General features: G+C 41.8%; 1 protein-coding gene across 4 annotated transcripts in view; it reads left to right on the plus strand.

The window, feature by feature from the left end:
* LOC140718370 (segment polarity protein dishevelled homolog DVL-1-like) overlaps positions 1-17,065 on the plus strand; it is a 139,664-nt gene extending 122,599 nt beyond the window's left edge. For 3 of the 4 annotated variants that reach the window (XM_073031998.1, XM_073032001.1, XM_073032000.1), the window contains 6 exons: positions 2,123-2,190; positions 3,122-3,271; positions 4,631-4,762; positions 6,565-6,732; positions 8,439-8,645; positions 9,949-17,065. In XM_073031998.1, the coding sequence (XP_072888099.1) occupies positions 2,123-2,190; positions 3,122-3,271; positions 4,631-4,762; positions 6,565-6,732; positions 8,439-8,645; positions 9,949-10,307 (1,084 nt within the window). In that variant the 3' untranslated portion in view covers positions 10,308-17,065. The remainder of the gene's footprint in view (positions 1-2,122; positions 2,191-3,121; positions 3,272-4,630; positions 4,763-6,564; positions 6,733-8,438; positions 8,646-9,948) is intronic. The other variant, XM_073031999.1, reaches the window with a different exon arrangement.
* Positions 17,066-19,713: the final 2,648 nt, after the last annotated feature.

The following is a 19,713-nucleotide window of genomic DNA, read 5'->3' on the forward strand; positions in this document are numbered from 1 at the left end:
TGTTGTTTTCTGGCAGTGGTACAGTGCACTACATAAAAAACCTATAAATTACGATAAGATATACAGTATATACTAAAAATTAAATTAAATTAATAGTGCAAACATGGTTTGATAGTGTTTATGTTTTGGTTCATTGTCCGTTCATGAACTCTGATGACAGCGGTAGCCGGAACGCACCCAGCACATCTTTAAGAAAAAAGCCAAAATAAGCAAGCTAATTAGTTAGGTGGGTAAAATCTTGAGTGTGTGCCATCAGTCTGCTGTACTTTCTCTGATGGTAGTAATGAGAAGCGAGCATGGCCTGGGAGATGTTCCGTAATGATGGATATCACCTTTTTGAAACATCGCCTTTTGAAGATGTCCTCAATGCTGAGGAGACTGGTGCCCATGATGGAGCTGGCTGATTTTGCAACCCTCTGCAGCTTTTTTTCCAATCCTGTGCATTGGCCCCTCCATACCAGACGGTGATGTAACCAGCCAGAATGGTCTCCACTGTACGTCTGTACTTTTATGCAAGTGGGAAATGGACAAACTTTGATTTATGAGGTTTGGTTCCTGCTTAATGCCTCATCATCTCGGATTGGGACTGAGTGAGCATCTGCCAGCTCATTGCCCATCACTATGTATCCAGGCACCAGGATATAATCCTGTGTGGATTCTGACCAAGAATTGGGGAAGGAATTATGGGTTTTTTAATCATAGTAAGAGAAAGCAGAGCACATAGACAGGAAGTTATGGATACTGTACGATTGTGAGAGAAAACCATAAGGTATAGGAGCAGAAGAAGGCCATTCGGCCCACCGAGTCTGCTCTGCCATTCAATCATGGGCTGATCCAATTCTTCCAGTCATCCCCACTCCCCTGCCTTCTCCCCATACCCTTTGATGCCTTGGCTTATCAAGAACCTATCTATCTCTTCCTTAAATACGCCCAGTGACTTGGCCTCCACAGCCACTCGAGCAACAAATTCCACAGATTTACCACCCTCTAACTAAAGTAATTTTTCCACATCTCTGTTCTAAATGGACGTCCTTCAATCCTGAAGTCATGCCCTCTTGTCCTAGATTCCCCTACCATGGGAAATAACTTTGCCATATCTAATCTGTTCAGGCCTTTTAACATACGGAATGTTTCTATGAGATCCCTCCCCACCCCATTCTCCTGAACTCCAAGGAATACAGCCCAAGAGCTGCCAGACATTCCTCATACAGCAACCCTTTCATTCCTGGAATCATTCTCGTGAATCTTCTCTGAATCCTCTCAATGTCAGTGTATCCTTTCTAAAATAAGGAGCCCAAAACTGCACACAATACTCCAAGTATGGGCTCACGAGCGCCTTACAGAGCTTCAACATCACATCCCTGCTCTTACATTCTATACCTCTAGAAATTAATGCCAACATTGCATTCGCCTTCTTCACAACCAACTCAACCAACATTGCATTTGCCTTCTGCACCAATGACTCAAGACAGAATACATAGGAAGTTTTGATTAGCAAAAGAGCGATTAGCTTCTTTTGGTGAAGTTTTGATTAAAGCCTGATCCAGGGTTTTGGATGAAAGCAACATGAGTCTGTATTAAATTGGCTAATTTGAAGAATATTGGTATAAAGGCTGCAAGTGATCCTTGTAGGAGAAAATCAACCAAGAATATGATTGCAATTCATAATCTAGTGCCGCCTAGTAAAAAGAATGCTTCTCCGTGTATGTGCAAACATGCTTTTATGTCCATGAGTACACTCTTCTTATCTGTATGGACGTGCGTGTTGCTATTTCTATGTGTGCCCTCTGTGTGTATGAGTGTATACTTCAGAGAAAAGTATAGAACAAGCCAATATAGGACAGAGAGCTAATGGCTGACAAGTTCCCACTGTGGATACAGCAGATTCAGCTGAATATGTTACTGTAGTTGACATCTAAGCTCAGTCCCACGTTTTCCTGGTTCCATATAGAATTCTGTGAAAAGCCCAGTCAGTGCTCGCTGTTCTGTTTGTTCTTTCTCTACCCTGATCTAGAAGGGATTTTGAAATTACTAACTCAGTTTCTGGGCCATTGTTGGTTATCCTTTGTTTGTCTAATTTTGGCATTGCCTGGTAATTGTTCCATTATGTTTGCCTTTCCAGACCCATCAGTTTAACAGTAGCCAAGTGCTGGGACCCCACCCCCAGGAATTATTTCACTATTCCAAGAAGTAAGTATCGCCTTCATCATTATGGAATATTTATTGACCCGAGTCATACTGTTGGATGTGTCTCAGATCTGCATTTATTCCACCTTCTCTGGGTCTTTGACCGTGCTCACATTGAGGTGGAATTAGCTTTTAACTTCTATTTTGTTATTTTTATTGTAAGAAGTATTTAAATTTTATAAAGATACCACTTTTCATTTAACATAAAACTATTGAAATTTGATTTGCATTCTAATACTCCCTTTCTTTTCAATGCAAGTTTATTTGTGCATGCCACTCCTTCCCATTTTCATTTTCTTTTCTTCCCTCCCATGCACCTCCATTTCCCTCCATCCTTGCCTCCCTTAGCCTCCGCCCTTGCTTCTATACTACAGCAGCAATGAATAGCAATGGGATGGCAATACTGCCTATTTCCCAAGATATATGAAATGTGTAACTATTTAGGAAAAGCAGTAAGCCACCTGCCTCTGAATATCCCAACAGCTTCCCCTGGAGCTGAAGCAATGCAATGACATTTATCCTTGCATCATGGCCCTGACTTGTAATTTGAACTCTGGAAACTGAACAGTAGCTGAAAAGTGTCATTAGAAATGAGCATTTCAAGCTCTGCTGAATTTTCCTTCAGGCCCTGTTGCACAAGAATCTACTCTGCTCATAGTTTTGTCAAATTGTAATCTTCTGCTTGATGCAAATGTTTCTGCCTGAATGCAAAAATTGTCCAAATGATGACTGGAGACTGGCATTTGTCTTATCACAAGTATCCACCTCTCCTTTCTGCAACTAAAACTGTGACTGCAGTAATACACGGTAGGTAAGAAAAGCCAGACAAGTTTAGAAGGGGGCCTCAGCTTTTCTCTCATTAAGCCTTTCTCTGACACTTGCAAGTCCTCAAGTATTTGATTTTGTCTCTCTTGTCTTCCACTTGTACTTGTAGCAGAACCCGTGAGACCTATTGACCCAGCAGCCTGGATTACCCATACCACTGCCATGACGGGAACATTCCCCCGCTATGGTATGAGTCCCACCACCAGTGCCATCACCTCCACCAGCTCTTCACTAACCAGCTCCATCCCAGACTCAGAAAGTAAGTTGCATCTTGTGTATCTCTTAAATCTCAAGCTAGCTCATTCTATGTTCAGGAGTTGCAGGGTGAGCTGAGCAGAGGTGTGAGGCTGCTCAAGGTAGAGGGGAGGATTTGCTAAGTCTTATGTTGGTACGGTAGGTATTGTAGGAAGTTGAGTGTGAAGGTTTTTGACGCAGTGTATCAAGGTAACATTGTTATGGGATTGTCAGACCCTCTTGTCCTGCCTCTGTGTACATTTTCCTAAAGACTTGTTTTTCACTCTGGGAGGTAAGACACTTCCCTGAGCTTCAGTATAAATACAAGTGATTTTACAGATGCTGGAAATCCAGAGTAACACACACAAAATGCAGGAGGAACTCAGCAGGTCAGGCAGCAACTATGGAGAGGATGAGTCCCGATGAAGGGTCTTGGCCTGAAAGTTAGTTAAAGTCTGTCCCAAGCCTTATAGGCTCATCAGGTCAGTGCTTATGCTGGTTTCTGTGGCGTGAAGCGACTGGAGTATGAGACTTCCCCTCCCCCCCCCCGCCCCCTGGATAGGACACCAGTCCATCACAAGATTCTTGGCCTGAAACATCAACTCTTTATTCCTCTCCATAGATGCTGCCTGACCTGCTGAGTTCCTCCTGCTTTTTGTGTGTGTTTCCATGAGCCTCGGGCCCGGAAGAAAACGAATCTCAGGGTTGTATATGGTGTCATATATGTACTTTAATAATAAATTTGCTTTGAACTTTAGATCATTTTGGAAACACAGTTTGCACTGTTTGTACACAGAACAGGTGGGGATAATATATTTTAAAAAAGAGAGCAAGAAAACAGGTTTGTTTTAGGAAATACATTGACAGCTTTGTTTGACAAAGGGACCCAAAGAAGCTGACTTCTGCATTAAAGGAAGAGGAATGCAAGAGAGCCTATCGATACCTGGGGCTCCAGAGCAGTTCATAGTTCATAAAAATATATTCAATAATGTATAAATTTTATTCAAAAATGTATAAAAGTTAAAGTTTTACTTGGACTTTTAGTCACCTTGCCTTCCTTTGGTTTGGCTCCATGTAGCCTGTCCTAGATTTCATGCCAAAGTGGGTTGTTGTCAGATCATTACTTTTCCATGTACAATAGTCCTCATTTTAGGCAAAAATCAATATCAGGAGATGAAGTCAAGATAAAGATCAACCATGATCTAGTTCAAAGACAGAACAAAAAGTTCTTAAAGTGAGAATATACATAGTAACTCCTTGTCATCTTTAAACCCATTTCTTTCTCCCTACATTCCACTACTCTTGCTGCTCAGAAAGCATAGGCTAGACTAGAGCAGGTACCTTGGTATTTTGCTGATTAATCCTTACCTGTTTGTTTGTTTAGAGTTTGAAGATTGGCCACTAACAGTTAAAAGTGAAATGCCAGTCATTGTCAAGGCAATGCAGTTATCTGACTCGGGACTGGAGATCCGTAACAGGCTATGGTTGAAGATCACAATTTCAAATGCGGTCATTGGTGAGTGTCACCACCTGTGGGGCCATTCCCACTCTTTACAATTTGAAGGATCTTGATTTCAATAATCGTTCCTAAGGAATTGTGTGTCTTTGTCTTCACTGAGTTTTCTGCAGTTCTAAGAATTTTCTAATCAAATTAGAATTATACATTCCCTATATTTCTTCTCATGAATCGTATTTCTTGCTCGCCTATTCTGTTAGGAATTCTACCCTTTCTAATCCTACTAACTATAATTCATTTAGTATCTAAAGGGTTTGCTATTATGAATTAGAAGCATGAATAGGCTACTCAGCCCCTGAAACCTAATAAGAGCTTCACAAATCTAAACACTCAGGTTTGTGTTCTGGTCTACTTGTGATAATCATTTACTTCCATACTTACCATGTATCGCTCTATCGCTGCCTTGAAGTTACTCAAACATCCTGCTCTAACCGCCTTTCAAGAAAGAAATTAAAATCTAATGACTTTTTTAAAAAATTACTTCATCCTTGTTTAAAGTGGGCAGCCCTTAGTTCTTAAACAGTGGCATCTCATTTTAGATCCTCTCACAAGAACAGCATCATTTCCACCTCAGGGTCTTGTGTTTCAGTCAAGTTCTGTTAGTCATCTGAGTTGCAGAGAATACAAGCTAGTCGTTCCTCATTCAAGGGATTAGACTAAACTAATTTTAAATTGTTTCTAATGTATTAATAAAGTATTTTTACTCAAACAAGGAAACTAATCCTGTACACAATACTCTAGATTGGTTGCTTCAGTTATACTATCTGTATAGCTGAAGCATAACGATTCTAATTTTGTATTCAATTTCTCTAGCAATGAACAATGATGTTCTGTTAATTTTCCTACTTCCATATTACACTCACAGGACATCCTTTTGTAAAGCATATTATTGGGCGCCCAGATCCTACTGCATCTCAGAGCTCTGGGCTCTCTCATAATTTTCATGACATGCTGTCTTCTTTTTCTTGCCAAGATAGGCAATTTTGCATATTCAGAAATCATACGTCACATGCCAGATCTCTGCTTGTTCACTTAACCTACCTGTGTCTTGTGCAGTGTTTACATTATTTCAGAAGCCCAAACAATTAATGCATTGAGGTCAAAACCCAACCAGTTTACTAAGATATTTTAGTGAAAGAAACCTGTCTTCCTTGTGTATTTCTAGTCCTTATTTTGTTTTTCAAGAATATCTAGTAGGCTAACACAAGCACAGCTACCACTTGCTCAGGATGGAAGTTGTGATCTGCAGTCCCTGGCTTGGTTTGTACTGACAGCCAGAGCAGTTGGTTCTTTGAAGGTCTCTCTAGTCAGTGATTGGGTCAAGCTGACTCATGTCCTGCACACAGGATGTTATGTCCTTTGCTTTTGGTTGGATTTATCCAAATATCTATTTACCTGTTAAATAAACATGATTAAGCATGCACACCCTCCAAGATAGAGAATTCAAAAGCTTCTTCAGCCCCTAAGTGAAGAAACTTCTCATTTCTTTCCTAAATGGTCTACCCCTTATTCTGAAACTCTTGATCTCTTTTCCTCCATGGCCCCTCTACACCTACCACCTGTCTCGCAATCTTCAGCCGGGGAAACAGCATACATGTGTCCAAGCAACACACACGAAATGCTGGAGGAACTCAGCAGGCCAGGTAGCATCTATGGAAAAGAGTGCAGTCGACTCTTCAGCCTGAGACCCTTCAGCAGGACCCTCGTGCATGTGTCCAGTCTGTCAGACCCCTTCATAATTTTGTATGATATGATAAAATCTCCTCCCCTGCTTCCAATGGACATGTCTTGTTTTTCTTCAGGAGCTGATGTGGTTGACTGGCTTTACTCACGTGTGCAGGGATTTAAAGATCGCCGCGAAGCAAGGAAATACGCAAGCAGTATGCTGAAGCATGGCTACCTTAGGCATACAGTCAATAAAATTACGTTCTCTGAGCAATGTTACTATGTCTTTGGAGACCTCAGTGCCAGTAAGTTCGATCTGTGTCCATAAGTTTTCCAGGGGAATGGTGTTTTGACCATAAAACACAGATGCAGCAAGAGTTAAAATAGAACTCCCATTGACACTTGTTTTAAACAGTATGTGTACGCAGTCATGCTGAAGCACTGTACATGTTTCAGACTGGTCGCCTTAAAAAATCTAGAGGTGTAATAGATTTTAAGCAAGTGAAACACTAGGAAAAGGAGACAGAAGAAGAACTAAATGAGGGGTCTTTGCAAGAGAGATTAAACAACAAAGAGGATGATGGTGTAAGGTAATAGATATGGTACCTGGAACAAGTAAATAAACAAAGCACAAATCCAGGCCAGGTGTAACAGCAACGGCAAAATCATTATTGGCACCGTGTGAAGAAATAGAAGCAATTAACTCTGATATTATTGAACCTGTGAACTTGAAAACAAAGAGACTGGGAATTTATTTGTGAAGCGGGATATTTTTTAAGTACTATGGTACTAAAGTGAGGCATAACTCATGTCAATCACATATTACAATTGGTAGCTTACAGACTTACTTATACAAGATGAAACAGTGGATCATACATTTACACTTGAGTTGTTTACACAAGGTGGAAGCTTGCAGGGTGTGCTTCATCTGTCATGGTTTGTTCATTTGACAGCTCCCTTGTTAAATTAATCCGCAGCTACACAATTATGAATATATACCATAATCTGGGAAATATGTTCTGAACAGCAGGATCAAGCCCTATGCAAAAGAAATAGGACTAAGAGCAGGGCATCCAGCCCTTCAGACCTGCTCTAGCCTTCATTAAATTCATGACTTATCTTCTGCTTAATTCCCATGTCCTCGCACTACCCTCATGGCCCTTGATTTGTTAATATCCAGTAATCAGTATTTCGACTGAGCCTCCACAGCCCTCAAGGTGGAGAATTTCAAAATTTCACCAAAGCTTCTTAGTGGGGAAACAATTGCTGCATGTCATTCCTACACATCCTAACCCCTTTGCCTACCCCCAGTCTTAGTTCCTCAGTCAGGAGAAGCATCTAGCTTGTCAGACCCCTTAAGATATTTTTTATATTTTGATAACATTTCCTCTCACTCTTCAGAATTCAAGTATAGAATCCAATCTACTCAATCTCTTCATTTAGGGCAAATTTGCCGGTTGTAGAATTTATTGAATGAATCTTCGCTGCACTCCCTCTACAGTGCTTGTAATGCATAAAAGAAGTCTGCCACTTTGGAATTTAATGTTGCTATAGTGTGAGATGAAGTCATTGAAAAAGCTTTGTCATTTAACCAAAGAGTAAGCCCCATCCCCACCCCCAGTAAAAACCTTAAACTTCCACAGGAGTCTAATATTCATAAAGTATCCTCAGACATAAGGGTTAAGAGGTCAGTTGGTCAAATGGGTGTAATTGGGCGATGTTGGGCTAGAAGGGCCTATATTTCTAAATGTAAATGTAAAATCAGAAGAGCTGGCTAAAATGAACGCCGTTGAAATAAGTGAAGAAACAAAATGTGGCAAAACAAATCCACTTCCATCATTATATAGAATCAATAAACAGGGAAACAGACCTTTAGACCCATTGCCTCTTCATTTCCTCCTTTAAAAAATGACAGCGATTAGAATCTGTGTGTGTTGATATCAGTGTCAAAATTTTATGACTTATGAAGGAATTTGTCTAATTTCTCTGTAATCTTTTCCTTTGTTGGTAGATATGGCTGGCTTGAGCTTAAATGAAGGTTCCAGTGGAACATCAGAGCATGACACTCTTGCACCTCTCCCACATCCAGCTTGTCCCTGGCAGCTGGCTCAGGGATTCCCATATCAGTATCCACTGCCTCAGTCATATTATCCTCCCACCTGCCAAGACTCTTCCCTGAACTTTGGAAATGGCAGCGCTGGAAGCCAGCAGAGTGAAGGTAGGGTTGACGCAGACTAACCACTGCTAAATATCATTCCACAAGAAAGTTCAGAGATTGTTACTGTATGAACTTCTCCCTCTCATGAACCAACTGGTGACTGTGTTGCTCCATGTGACTGATGCTCGTAATTTGGTAGATTGGGCTATTTTACATAGATTTCAGTTCCAGTAACATTTCCATTCTGCAGTCAAAATAAGAGTTGGAAGGAGTGAGAAATACCGATGATTAATACTGTTTGTCAGCACCCTTGAACATAGAAAACCTCTGCACAAAATCACAGAAGAGGACGACAATGGAGGAGGTGGGGGATGGCAGGAGGGGTCAGTAGGTTGGTGCTGAGGGGTTTTGAGGGGATGGGAAGTGTAGGGTGTGTGACTGATGGGGTGGAAGAACAGAATGCGGTGACAAAGGATGGAAGGAGGAATCTCACTATTTTGGTAACAGCACGCATGGTTGAAACCTATTGATTATTGAAAGGCCGACATAGAGTGGAAGTGGAGGGAATGTTTCCTGAAGTGGGAGAGTCTAGGACCAGAGGGCACAGCCTCAGAATAGAGGGATGTCCATTTAAAATGGAGGTGAAGAGGAATTTCTTTAGCCAGTGGGGGGGGGGGTGAATCTGTGGAATTCATTGCCACAGATGGGTGAGGAGGCTAAGTCAGGCAGGACAGTGGAGTTGAGAGGAATAATGAATCAGCCATGACAGAATTGCAGAGCAGACTAATGGGCCGAGTGGCCTAATTAATGACCACACAATAAAGGTTTTTTAAAAAATTATTAAGCAGGTTTTCAAGTGTTTATCAGTTATTGAAAATTATTATCAGTTTGCTTCTGTCGAGTTTTCAAATTTCCAATGATCATAAAATCCTCCCTTCACTGACCCTGTGTGGACATTGACTCCCAGACCCTGTAGGGAGAGAGAGAGACAGCAAACGTCTTACTGAACATGGTCAGAAAAAAAATCTTTGGAAAAACGAGTTTGCTTCAAAAGGAAACAAGTAAAGTTGACAAGTTAATCTTCATAAAATGTTACACCCCTGTCCACCAAGTCCTCAGAAACCAGTGAAACTGACCAAAGTAAACAGTCATCTGTAGACATTCTTTGTATTTCTGAATTTGTTGTTAAATTAATTGGATCTTTTTCGTTTTCTTCTACTTGCAACAGCAAGAGGGCCCTAATTGTGATGAGATTTAACTACTGACTATTCAACAACCCAGAGAAAGTAGCACTGCCCACAACTTCTTAACTTGTAACATTTACTATGTGAGGTTATTGGTGTTTTTTTTGTAATTTTTGCAGGCAGCAAAAGCAGTGGATCCAGTCGGGCAGTAGGTGAGAGAAGAGGCTCAATGGGGAAGGAAAAGGAGCAGAAAACAGAGTCCAAGATGGTGGGGGTTGAGAGCGAACCAGACCGCGTCACTGGAAACATCGTGCTCTGTGAGCGACCAGCAAGCCAGCTCAGTCACCACAGCCACTGCTCTCATGGACCTCCAGGTGTCCCACCAATCTACCAGCCCCCAATCCAAAAATCGACTGGGCCTCCCGGAGCACCTCCTGTCCGGGATCTAGCATCTGTCCCCCCTGAGCTAATCGGTAGCCGGCAGTCCTTCCAAAAGGCCATGGGTAATCCATGTGAGTTCTTCATTGACATCATGTGACAGCACCGTCTTCTCGCACTAAACAACACTGAAATCTTTTGCACACAGCACTGTTTGTGACTCATCTTTAATGTTTCAGGAATCCCAGGCTTCTAATTCTCACCATGATTCAATTTCTCATCAGTTTGAATTTGTTGGTTTTGGCAGATAATGGTGCCAAGCACTGCTTTGTGTTGGTGTGTTCCACGTTTCAGTGCCGTCATCAGCTTCTCTGTACACTGTAAAGAGATGATGAGGTTCTCCTGATCTAGACAGATGTTAATAGGACTATTTTGGCCCCTCTCTCACATAGGTTCTTACCACCCACTCATCTCTTTAGTGACAGGTACTCCATGTTAATGTACTCCCTGGCTTCTCAATGTACTTTGTCTTATCCCTTTAGCAAGCACTTTTTCATTGTAAAGAAACGACACAGCACATATGCGCATGTCTCCTTTTCCAGCTTCGTGGTGCACAAGATAGCAGCCTTTCAAAAAGTGCCATGAGGAATTTCAAACAGATTAAAATGCAGGACTTGACGTTTAAGCAGCCCTTGCACTCTGCAACTATTTCTGCTGCAGTTTTAAGGGAAACTGTCTCCCCTGAGCTAATATACCTTGTGCATGTGATGTATTTTGGACATCCCCAGATTGTTTTACAGACTTTGGAATTTTGATCCTAGTTACTGCTGAATTACACGTGGTCTCATTGCCATTTAATCAGTTTTTGAAAGGTTTATGTTCTGTCCAGAACAGCTGCTTATTATAAATGATTCTTTTTGAGGGTTTTTTTGCCACTCCCAACAATGAGACTGTCAGAAACCAAACTGCAATTGTGAGGAGATGTTTTGGTTGTTTCTTCTCCCCCCCCCCCCCCCCCCGCCTCCAAATTCCCCTTCTCCTTTGAAAATGTTGTTCTTACTGAGATTCAGTCATCTCTTCTCCTGGTGACTCATGCTGGATTATGGCCCCTCATCTTCTCTCAGAGGTGCTGGCTGTTCCTGATGTGCACATCTGCCTTTTATGTGACTATCCTTCAGGTACAGAGAGTGTCAGCAGATTATTTAAAGGAAGAATCACATTCCTGCTCTCCAATTGCTAGACACCTCCCACCCCCACCAGCATGGCTAGCGAGATAAGTTTCAAAACCTTGCTCTTGGCATTTTACATGTGAACATATGAACATGCAAATTAGGAATAGGACTAGAAATGTTTTTCCCCTAACTCTGTTGTAAATTAGTGACTCTCTTTAAACAATGATCCATCATTTAAATCATCTCACAAAAGGAAAAATCCTCTTCACTTGCACTCTGTTTCAATCAAGTCTGCTCTCACATTTCTAAATACTGACCTTCCCTTCTCTTTTGAAAATGCTGACCTTTACTCAGACCCAAACATCTCTCCTGAATCTTTCTTTATAAGAAACCTTGCCCACTCAAGGTCTAATAATCCTTCCCTAATGATGTGAATGGTCACATTTTTTAATGAATTCCTTCCAACAAATTCACATCTTTCCTTTAACAGGGAGACATTTGTGGTTTTATCAATGCCTTTGTTTGACTGAGGTATAACCTCCTTACTTTAGTATTCAATTCCTCTACCCTTAAGCAATAACATTGTGTTAGCTTTCCTAATTGTTTGTTACCCTTTCATACTTGTCTTTGCACATCATGTACAAGGACACATGTAGCCCCTCACCAATTAGATTTTATAGAACTTAGAATAGTACAGCACATTACAGGCCCTTCGGCCCACAATGTTGTGCTGAACTTCAAACCCTGCCTCCCATATAACCCCCCACCTTAAATTCCTACATATACCTATCTAGTAGTCTCTTAAACTTCACTAGTGTATCTGCCTCCACCACTGACTCAGGCAGTGCATTCCACGCACCAACCACTCTCTGAGTGAAAAACCTTCCTCTAATATCCCCCTTGAACTTCCCTCCCCTTACCTTAAAGCCATGTCCTCTTGTACTGAGCAGTGGTGCCCTGGGGAAGAGGCACTGGCTGTCCACTCTGTCTATTCCTCTTAATATCTTGTACACTTCTATCATGTCTCCTTTCATCCTCCTTCTCTCCAAAGAGTAAAGCCCTAGCTCCCTTAATCTCTGATCATAATCCATACTCTCTAAACCAGGCAGCATCCTGGTAAATCTCCTCTGTACCCTTTCCAATGCTTCCACATCCTTCCTATAGTGAGGCAACCAGAACTGAAAGCAGTACTCTAAGTGTGGCCTAACTAGAGTTTTATACAGCTGCATCATTACATCACGACTCTTAAACTCTATCCCTCGACTTATGAAAGCTAACATCCCATAAGCTTTCTTAACTACCCTATCTACCTGTGAGGCAACTTTCAGGGATCTGTGGACATGTACCCCCCAGATCCCTCTGCTCCTCCACACTACCAGGTATCCTGCCATTTACTTTGTACTCTGCCTTGGAGTTTGTCCTTCCAAAGTGTACTACCTCACACTTCTCTGGGTTGAACTCCATCTGCCACTTCTCAGCCCACTTCTGCATCCTATCAATGTCTCTCTGCAATCTTTGACAATCCTCTACACTATCTACAACACCACCAACCTTTGTGTCATCTGCAAACTTGTCAGCCCACTCTTCTACCCCCACATCCAGGTCGTTAATAAAAATCACAAAAAGTAGAGGTCCCAGAACAGATCCTTGTGGGACACCACTAGTCACAACCCTCCAAAATGAATGTACTCCCTCCACCACGACCCTCTGCCTTCTGCAGGCAAGCCAATTCTGAATCCACCTGGCCAAACTTCCCTGGATCCCATGCCCTCTGACTTTCTGAATAAGCCTACCGTGTGGAACCTTGTCAAATGCCTTACTAAAATCCATGTAGATCACATCCACTGCACTACCCTCATCTATATGCCAGGTCACCTCCTCAAAGAACTCTTATCAGGCTTGTTAGGCACAATCTGCCCTTCACAAAGCCATGCTGACTGTCCCTGATCAGACCATGATTCTTTAAATGCCCATAGATCCTATCTCTAAGAATCTTTACCAACAGCTTTCCCACCACAGACGTAAGGCTCACTGGTCTATAATTACCTGGACTATCCCTACTACCTTTTTTGAACAAGGGGACAACATTCGCCTCCCTCCAATCCTCCGGTACCATTCCCGTGGACAATGAGGACATAAAGATCCTAGCCAGAGATTCAGCAATCTCTTCGCTTGCCTCGTGGAGCGGCCTGGGGAATATTCTGTCAGGCCCCGGGGACTTATCTGTCCTAATGTATTTTAACAACTCCAACACCTCCTCTCCCTTAATATTAACATGCTCCAGAACATCAACCTCACTCATATTGTCCTCACCGTCATCAAGTTCCCTCTCAGTGGTGAATACCGAAGAGAAGTATTCATTGAGGACCTCGCTCACTTCCACAGCCTCCAGGCACATCTTCCCACTTTTATCTCTAATCGGTCCTACCTTCACTCCTGTCATCCTTTTGTTCTTCACATAATTGAAGAATGCCTTGGGGTTTTCCTTTACCCTACTCGCCAAGGCCTTCTCATGCCCCCTTCTTGCTCTCCTCAGCCCCTTCTTAAGCTCCTTTCTTGCTACCCTATATTCCTCAATAGACCCATCTGATCCTTGCTTCCTAAACCTCATGTATGCTGCCTTCTTCCACCTGACTAGATTTTCCACTTCACTTGTCACCCATGGTTCCTTCACCCTACCATTCTTTATCTTCCTCACCGGGACAAATTTATCCCTAACATCCTGCAAGATATCCCTAAACATCAACCACATGTCCATAGTACATTTCCCTGCAAAAACATCATCCCAATTCACACCTGCAAGTTCTAGCCTTATAGCCTCATAATTTGCCCTTCCCCAAATAAAAATTTTCCTGTCCTCTCTGATTCTATCCTTTTCCATGATAATGCTAAAGGCCAGGGAGCGGTGATCACTGTCCCCCAGATGCTCACCCACTGGCAGATCTGTGACCTGACCCGGTTCGTTACCAAATACTAGATCTAGTATGGCATTCCCCCTAGTCGGCCTGTCAACATACTGTGACAGGAATCCATCCTGGACACACTTAACAAACTCTGCCCCATCTAAACCCTTGGAACTAATCAAGTGCCAATCAATAGTAGGGAAGTTAAAGTCACCCATGATAACAACCCTGTTATTTTTGCACCTTTCCAAAATCTGCTCCTCGGTATCTCTGCTGCTACCAGGGGACCTATAGAATACCCCCAGTAGAGTAACTGCTCCCTTCCTGTTCCTGACTTCCACCCATACTGACTCAAAAGAGGATCCTGCTACATTACCCACCCTTTCTGCAGCTGTAATAGTATCCCTGACCAGTAATGCCACCCCTCCTCCCCTTCCCCCCCCCCCCCCCCTCTATCCCTTTTAAAGCACTGAAATCCAGGAATATTGAGAATCCATTCCTGCTCTGGTGCCAGCCAGGTCTCCGTAATGGCCACTACATCATAATTCCATGTATGTATCCAAGCTCTCAGTTCATCACCTTTGTTCCTGATACACACACTTCAGCCCTTCCACCTTACTACCTTTACACTCTTTATTCTGATTCTCTTTCCTCAAAGCCTCTCTATTTATTGGATCTGGCTTTACTCCATGCACTTCTTTCACTGCTCTATCGCTCCGGGTCCCATCCCACTTGCAAATTAGTTTAAACCCTCCCGAACCATGCTAGCAAACCTACCAGCAAGGATATTGCTCCCCCTCGAGTTCAGGTGCAACCCATCTAATCTGTACAGGTCCCACCTTCCCCAGAAGACATCCCAATGGTCCAAAAATCTAAAACCCTGCCCCCTGCACCAACTCCTCAGCCACACATTCAACTGCCATCTCCTCTAATTCTTACCATCACTTTCACGTAGTACTGGCAGCAATCCTGAGAACGCCACCCTTGAGGTCCTGGTCTTCAGCCTTCTGCCTAGTTCCCGAAACTCACACTTCAGGACCTCATCCCTCTTCCTGCCTACGTCGTTGGTCCCAACATGTATCACGACTTCTGGTTGCTTTCCCTCTCGTACCAGGATGTCATGCACCCGGTCAGAGACATCCCGGACCCTGGCACCCGGGAGGCAACAAACCATACGGGTTTCCTTCGCACGTCCACAAAATCTCCTGTCTGCTCCCCTGACTATAGAGTCTCCAATGACAATTTTGTTTGATTTTTCCTACTAAGAGGATGTAATTAAGCTTCATAAGGATATTGCCTGGACTAGAGGGTTGGAGTTGTAAGGAATTACAGAATAAGCTTGGTCTGTTCTCTCTGGAACAAAGAAGTATAAAAGGTCTGTGAGAGGCATCAATGGGCTAGGAGCCAAGTATCTGTTTCCTATAGTGGGGATATTCAAAACTAGAAAACAGCTTTAAGACAACAGGGTGAACTGAGGGGTATTTTTTCCACAAAAAAGTAGTTTGGTATCTGGAAAGAGCTGCTAGAGAAGGTGGTGGCAGAGATAGGAGCAAATGGGAATGGTATAGATGCTCGGCATATACACGATGGGCCTAAGGGCCTATTCTATGCTGTAGAACTCTGACTCTAAAGGATAGTTTCATATTTTTGCACATTATATTCCATTTGCCAAATCCTTGTTGACTCGCTTAACCTATCTATACTGGCAGCCTCCTTATGCCTTCTCTCGCTTACTTTCCTCCTTATCTTTGTGTCATCAGCAAATTTAACTTGTACCTTTGGTGCCTTCATCTAAGTCATTTATATAAACTGTAAACACAAAAAGCTGAGGCTCTAACACAGATCTCTGCTGCACCTCTATTAACCAAGTACGGTAGTCATCTGTCTATACAATGAATTTTTATATTCTACAATTCTGCCATTCTTTGCCAATCCTGCCATAACACCCTCTCCCTAACCTGCCCAGCTTTCTCAATACCTCTTCTTAAAGCGAGAATGCATGCAAATGCACTACACTGGGGAATGCATCCCTCTTTCTAAGGGAATAATACTAGAATGGGAAACCTGAAAAAGCAGGCATAAAAGCCAGGGGTTTTGTGTGTAATGATAGTTTCCTTTTATTTCAGAGAATGAGGAAATGGTGCAGTGCAGAGAGTCATATTCAATTCCGTCAGGTCTAAATACAGCCTCAGTCAGAGCATCAAAGTGTGAAGGGAACTGGATTAATCTTATATTCTGGTTGTAGCCCTATTCCTTGGCACACATCAGTGCACAGGTGAGTGTGAATGCTGTTAGATTTGCACAAACAGCAACATTCCAGGACTCTGAAACATTCTTTGAAGAAAATAAATATTTCAAAGCTTGTTAAGATTTCAATCTTAGCATCTAGTCACACAGAAGCAGCTTCAAGCATTGCTTCATTTAAGGCCATCCTGTGGGCATCTCGAGGCAAGAGCTCGGAGGAATGAAAGATCAAGCAAGGTCGGCAGAAAACAAAGCCCAGTCTTTGAACATTGGCACAAGTTGATCCAGCACTTAGACTTTGGATTGTAATAATGAAAATGATGCAGATATATTGAAGAGTTCAAGAATAGTAATCATAATTAAGTGAGGAAATGTAAAAAATGTACAGTAGAAGATTAAATTTTATTAAATTAATTATTGTAACTATTCTGTAGCTCCAACTCAATGAAAGGTTCTGCCCAACCTTTCAGTTGTTGGGAGCTGTCATTATGTGTACCAGTGTTGTAGATACTGTATTCAGTTCCTGTGTCTCAATAGTTAATATATCACTGCCTTGGTGTAAAGCTATTTTAAACACTAAAAATCACATTTTTCTTGTCTTACTTTGTTTCTGTGTTTTTTTTTTCTCAGTTGTTGTGTTGTCAGTTTTATTTTTACTGCTTTTGGAAAGAATATTTGATAAGGATCACGAGAGTCCAGCTCCGTGAGATTGGAACCTATCTTGCAAACTCAGCAGCAGTATTCCATGTTAATGACAGTTTATCTCACCCTTGGGATCATATTGTCAAGGGGTGGATGATAATGGAGGTGTTGATTATGTTAATATTGATACACAATGCATTATGTTTGGAGTAGTTCCTTTTGCACTGTTCTGTTATATATGCTGAGAGTAGGGACAGAATGGACTGGATACCGAATACAGCTCCTTATAAACACTTCCTTCAAATATCTCCTAGTTAGGTACACTATTAACCAGGTTAAGAACAAAACACACACTGTCCTATGACACCTGTGGAGGGGCTCGGGGCAAATTGAACAGACACATTGTTATCTTCTTGATTATTCAATTTTGATATTATTTGTATTGTTGACTAATTTCTCTTTGCATCCATCTTGTGTATTAATGTAAACTTCACGGTCACTGAACTGCATGTCACCTAGAGCAATTACACTCTTCTGGGCACTGAAGTGCATCCATTTGAATAAGTTATGCTGCATAGTTAAATGGAAATAAAGCACCTGCAGTTTAATAAAATATTCTGGCAGCCTGGCTGGCATGTGTAAGAGTGCGAGCAATTAGGGATGAGCATCCTGCCATAGTTATTGTTGGAACTGGTTTCTCGCCTGCTCTTTGCCAGGAGGCTGGGAGGAGAAAATAACAGATGCTATCAAATAAAGCCAAATAGCCAAAGGTTAGGTTATAGGTTGGATAACTAAGTTATGTTTTAGTATTCTTTCATGAAATGTGTCACTGCCAAAACCAACATCTAGTGCCCATCTTTAACTGCTCTCACAAAGGTTGACTGCAACATTTCAATCTACGTGTTAAGGGTTTTTCTACAGTGCTGCTGGAGGTGGGCTGCGGAATTTTTATCCAGCAGATTCTCCAACATGTATATTTTCTACCATTTCAAAACATCCCCCAGATTCCACTACTTCATCAATACATGGGGAAATTTACAATGGCCAATCGGACTACTTTAGGATGTAGGAGGAAACTGGAGGAAATCCATGCAGTCACAGAGAGCGTGCTGACTCCACACAGACAGCACCCAAGGTCAGAACTGAAAGTGGCACTCTGAGACAGTGGCTCTGTTAGCTGCACCACCATGCCACTCTTTTCCTGTCCTGCTACAGTAATGCTTGGATGTTTTTAAGGATTCTAGTTAAACCTGACATTTCCATGTGATAGTTTTTCCAATTTTTGGAATAAGTCTCCAGATTTACTGAACAGGAGATTGTTTCAGGGTTTTAAATGGAATTTGATTTTCTTTGGAGTTACGTTGCGATTTGAACTTGTGTCTCCTGATTACCTGCCTGGTAACTATAGGCTAGCTTTGATTTGTTACTAGCAATGAAAACAAGGCATTCTCTTGTTTCAGCAATGGCATTTATTTGGAAGTACATGCATACTCTGTCATTCTGCACTCTGATCCATTAATGAGTGGCGTGGGTAACTTAATAATCAACATGGCTCATTAATGTTGTTTATTTGGAAAGTTCAGAACTATGTAAACATTGGCCTAGAAATCACTGTGCATTATTTTGAAATTAAAACTGTTGTACCACAAATCCTAACTGTATTTGTGAAAGTCACAAAAAGACCAAAATTTGAAAGATAAGGTTCAGAGAAAATGTTTTAAGTTTCTGTGATGCCACACTAAATTGTTACTTTCAGCGGTGCTTGCCATCAGTTTTGCATGTTTTCTCAGAAGTTACAATGTAGTATTGGGTGTGTGATCTTTGCAGACAGCTTTTAAAAGGGGATCCCAGTGTAGGCAGCACCTTTCCAGCCACCAAGTGTTGTCAGTGAACAGATGGGAATGGGCTGGGATCAAATAGATAGATAGATAGATAGATACTTTATTCATCCCCATGGGGAAATTCAACTTTTTTTCCAATGTCCCATACACTTGTTGTAGCAAAACTAATTACATACAATACTTAACTCAGTAAAAAATATGATATGCATCTAAATCACTATCTCAAAAAGCATTAATAATAGCTTTTAAAAAGTTCTTAAGTCCTGGCGGTTGAATTGTAAAGCCACACACACAAGCAGGAGAAAATCTGCAAATGCTGGAAATCCAAGCAGTACACACAAAATGTTGGAGGAACTCAGCAGGCCAGGCAGCATCTATGGAAAAGAGTACAGTCCACATTTCGGGCCGAGACCCTTCGGCAGGACTGAGGAAAAAAGATGAGGATAAGGAGCAGCTTAATTGGATAAAGTAAATGGATTTATTGTAGGATTAGTGAAAATAGATATTTAATGAGTGGCATGGATTGAGGTTGGAGAAGGGCCTGCTTCCATCCTGTATTACTTTATAATTCTATTTCCTGATGGGCATAAAAACACCCAAAAATGCAAAGTGGTTGCACTTAAGGTTATCCCAATATTTGGGTACAGTGCCATTTGGCTTTTGAAGTTGCGTGGGGAAATAAAAATTTACTCATCATCTTGATGGTATTTACATCAGACAGGAAATGGGCTTCAGTGGATTAAAGAAAGGACTGGCACCTGAGT

This window comes from Hemitrygon akajei, chromosome 29 (genome assembly GCF_048418815.1).
Source record: "Hemitrygon akajei chromosome 29, sHemAka1.3, whole genome shotgun sequence".
Classification (NCBI taxonomy): Eukaryota; Metazoa; Chordata; class Chondrichthyes; order Myliobatiformes; family Dasyatidae; genus Hemitrygon; species Hemitrygon akajei.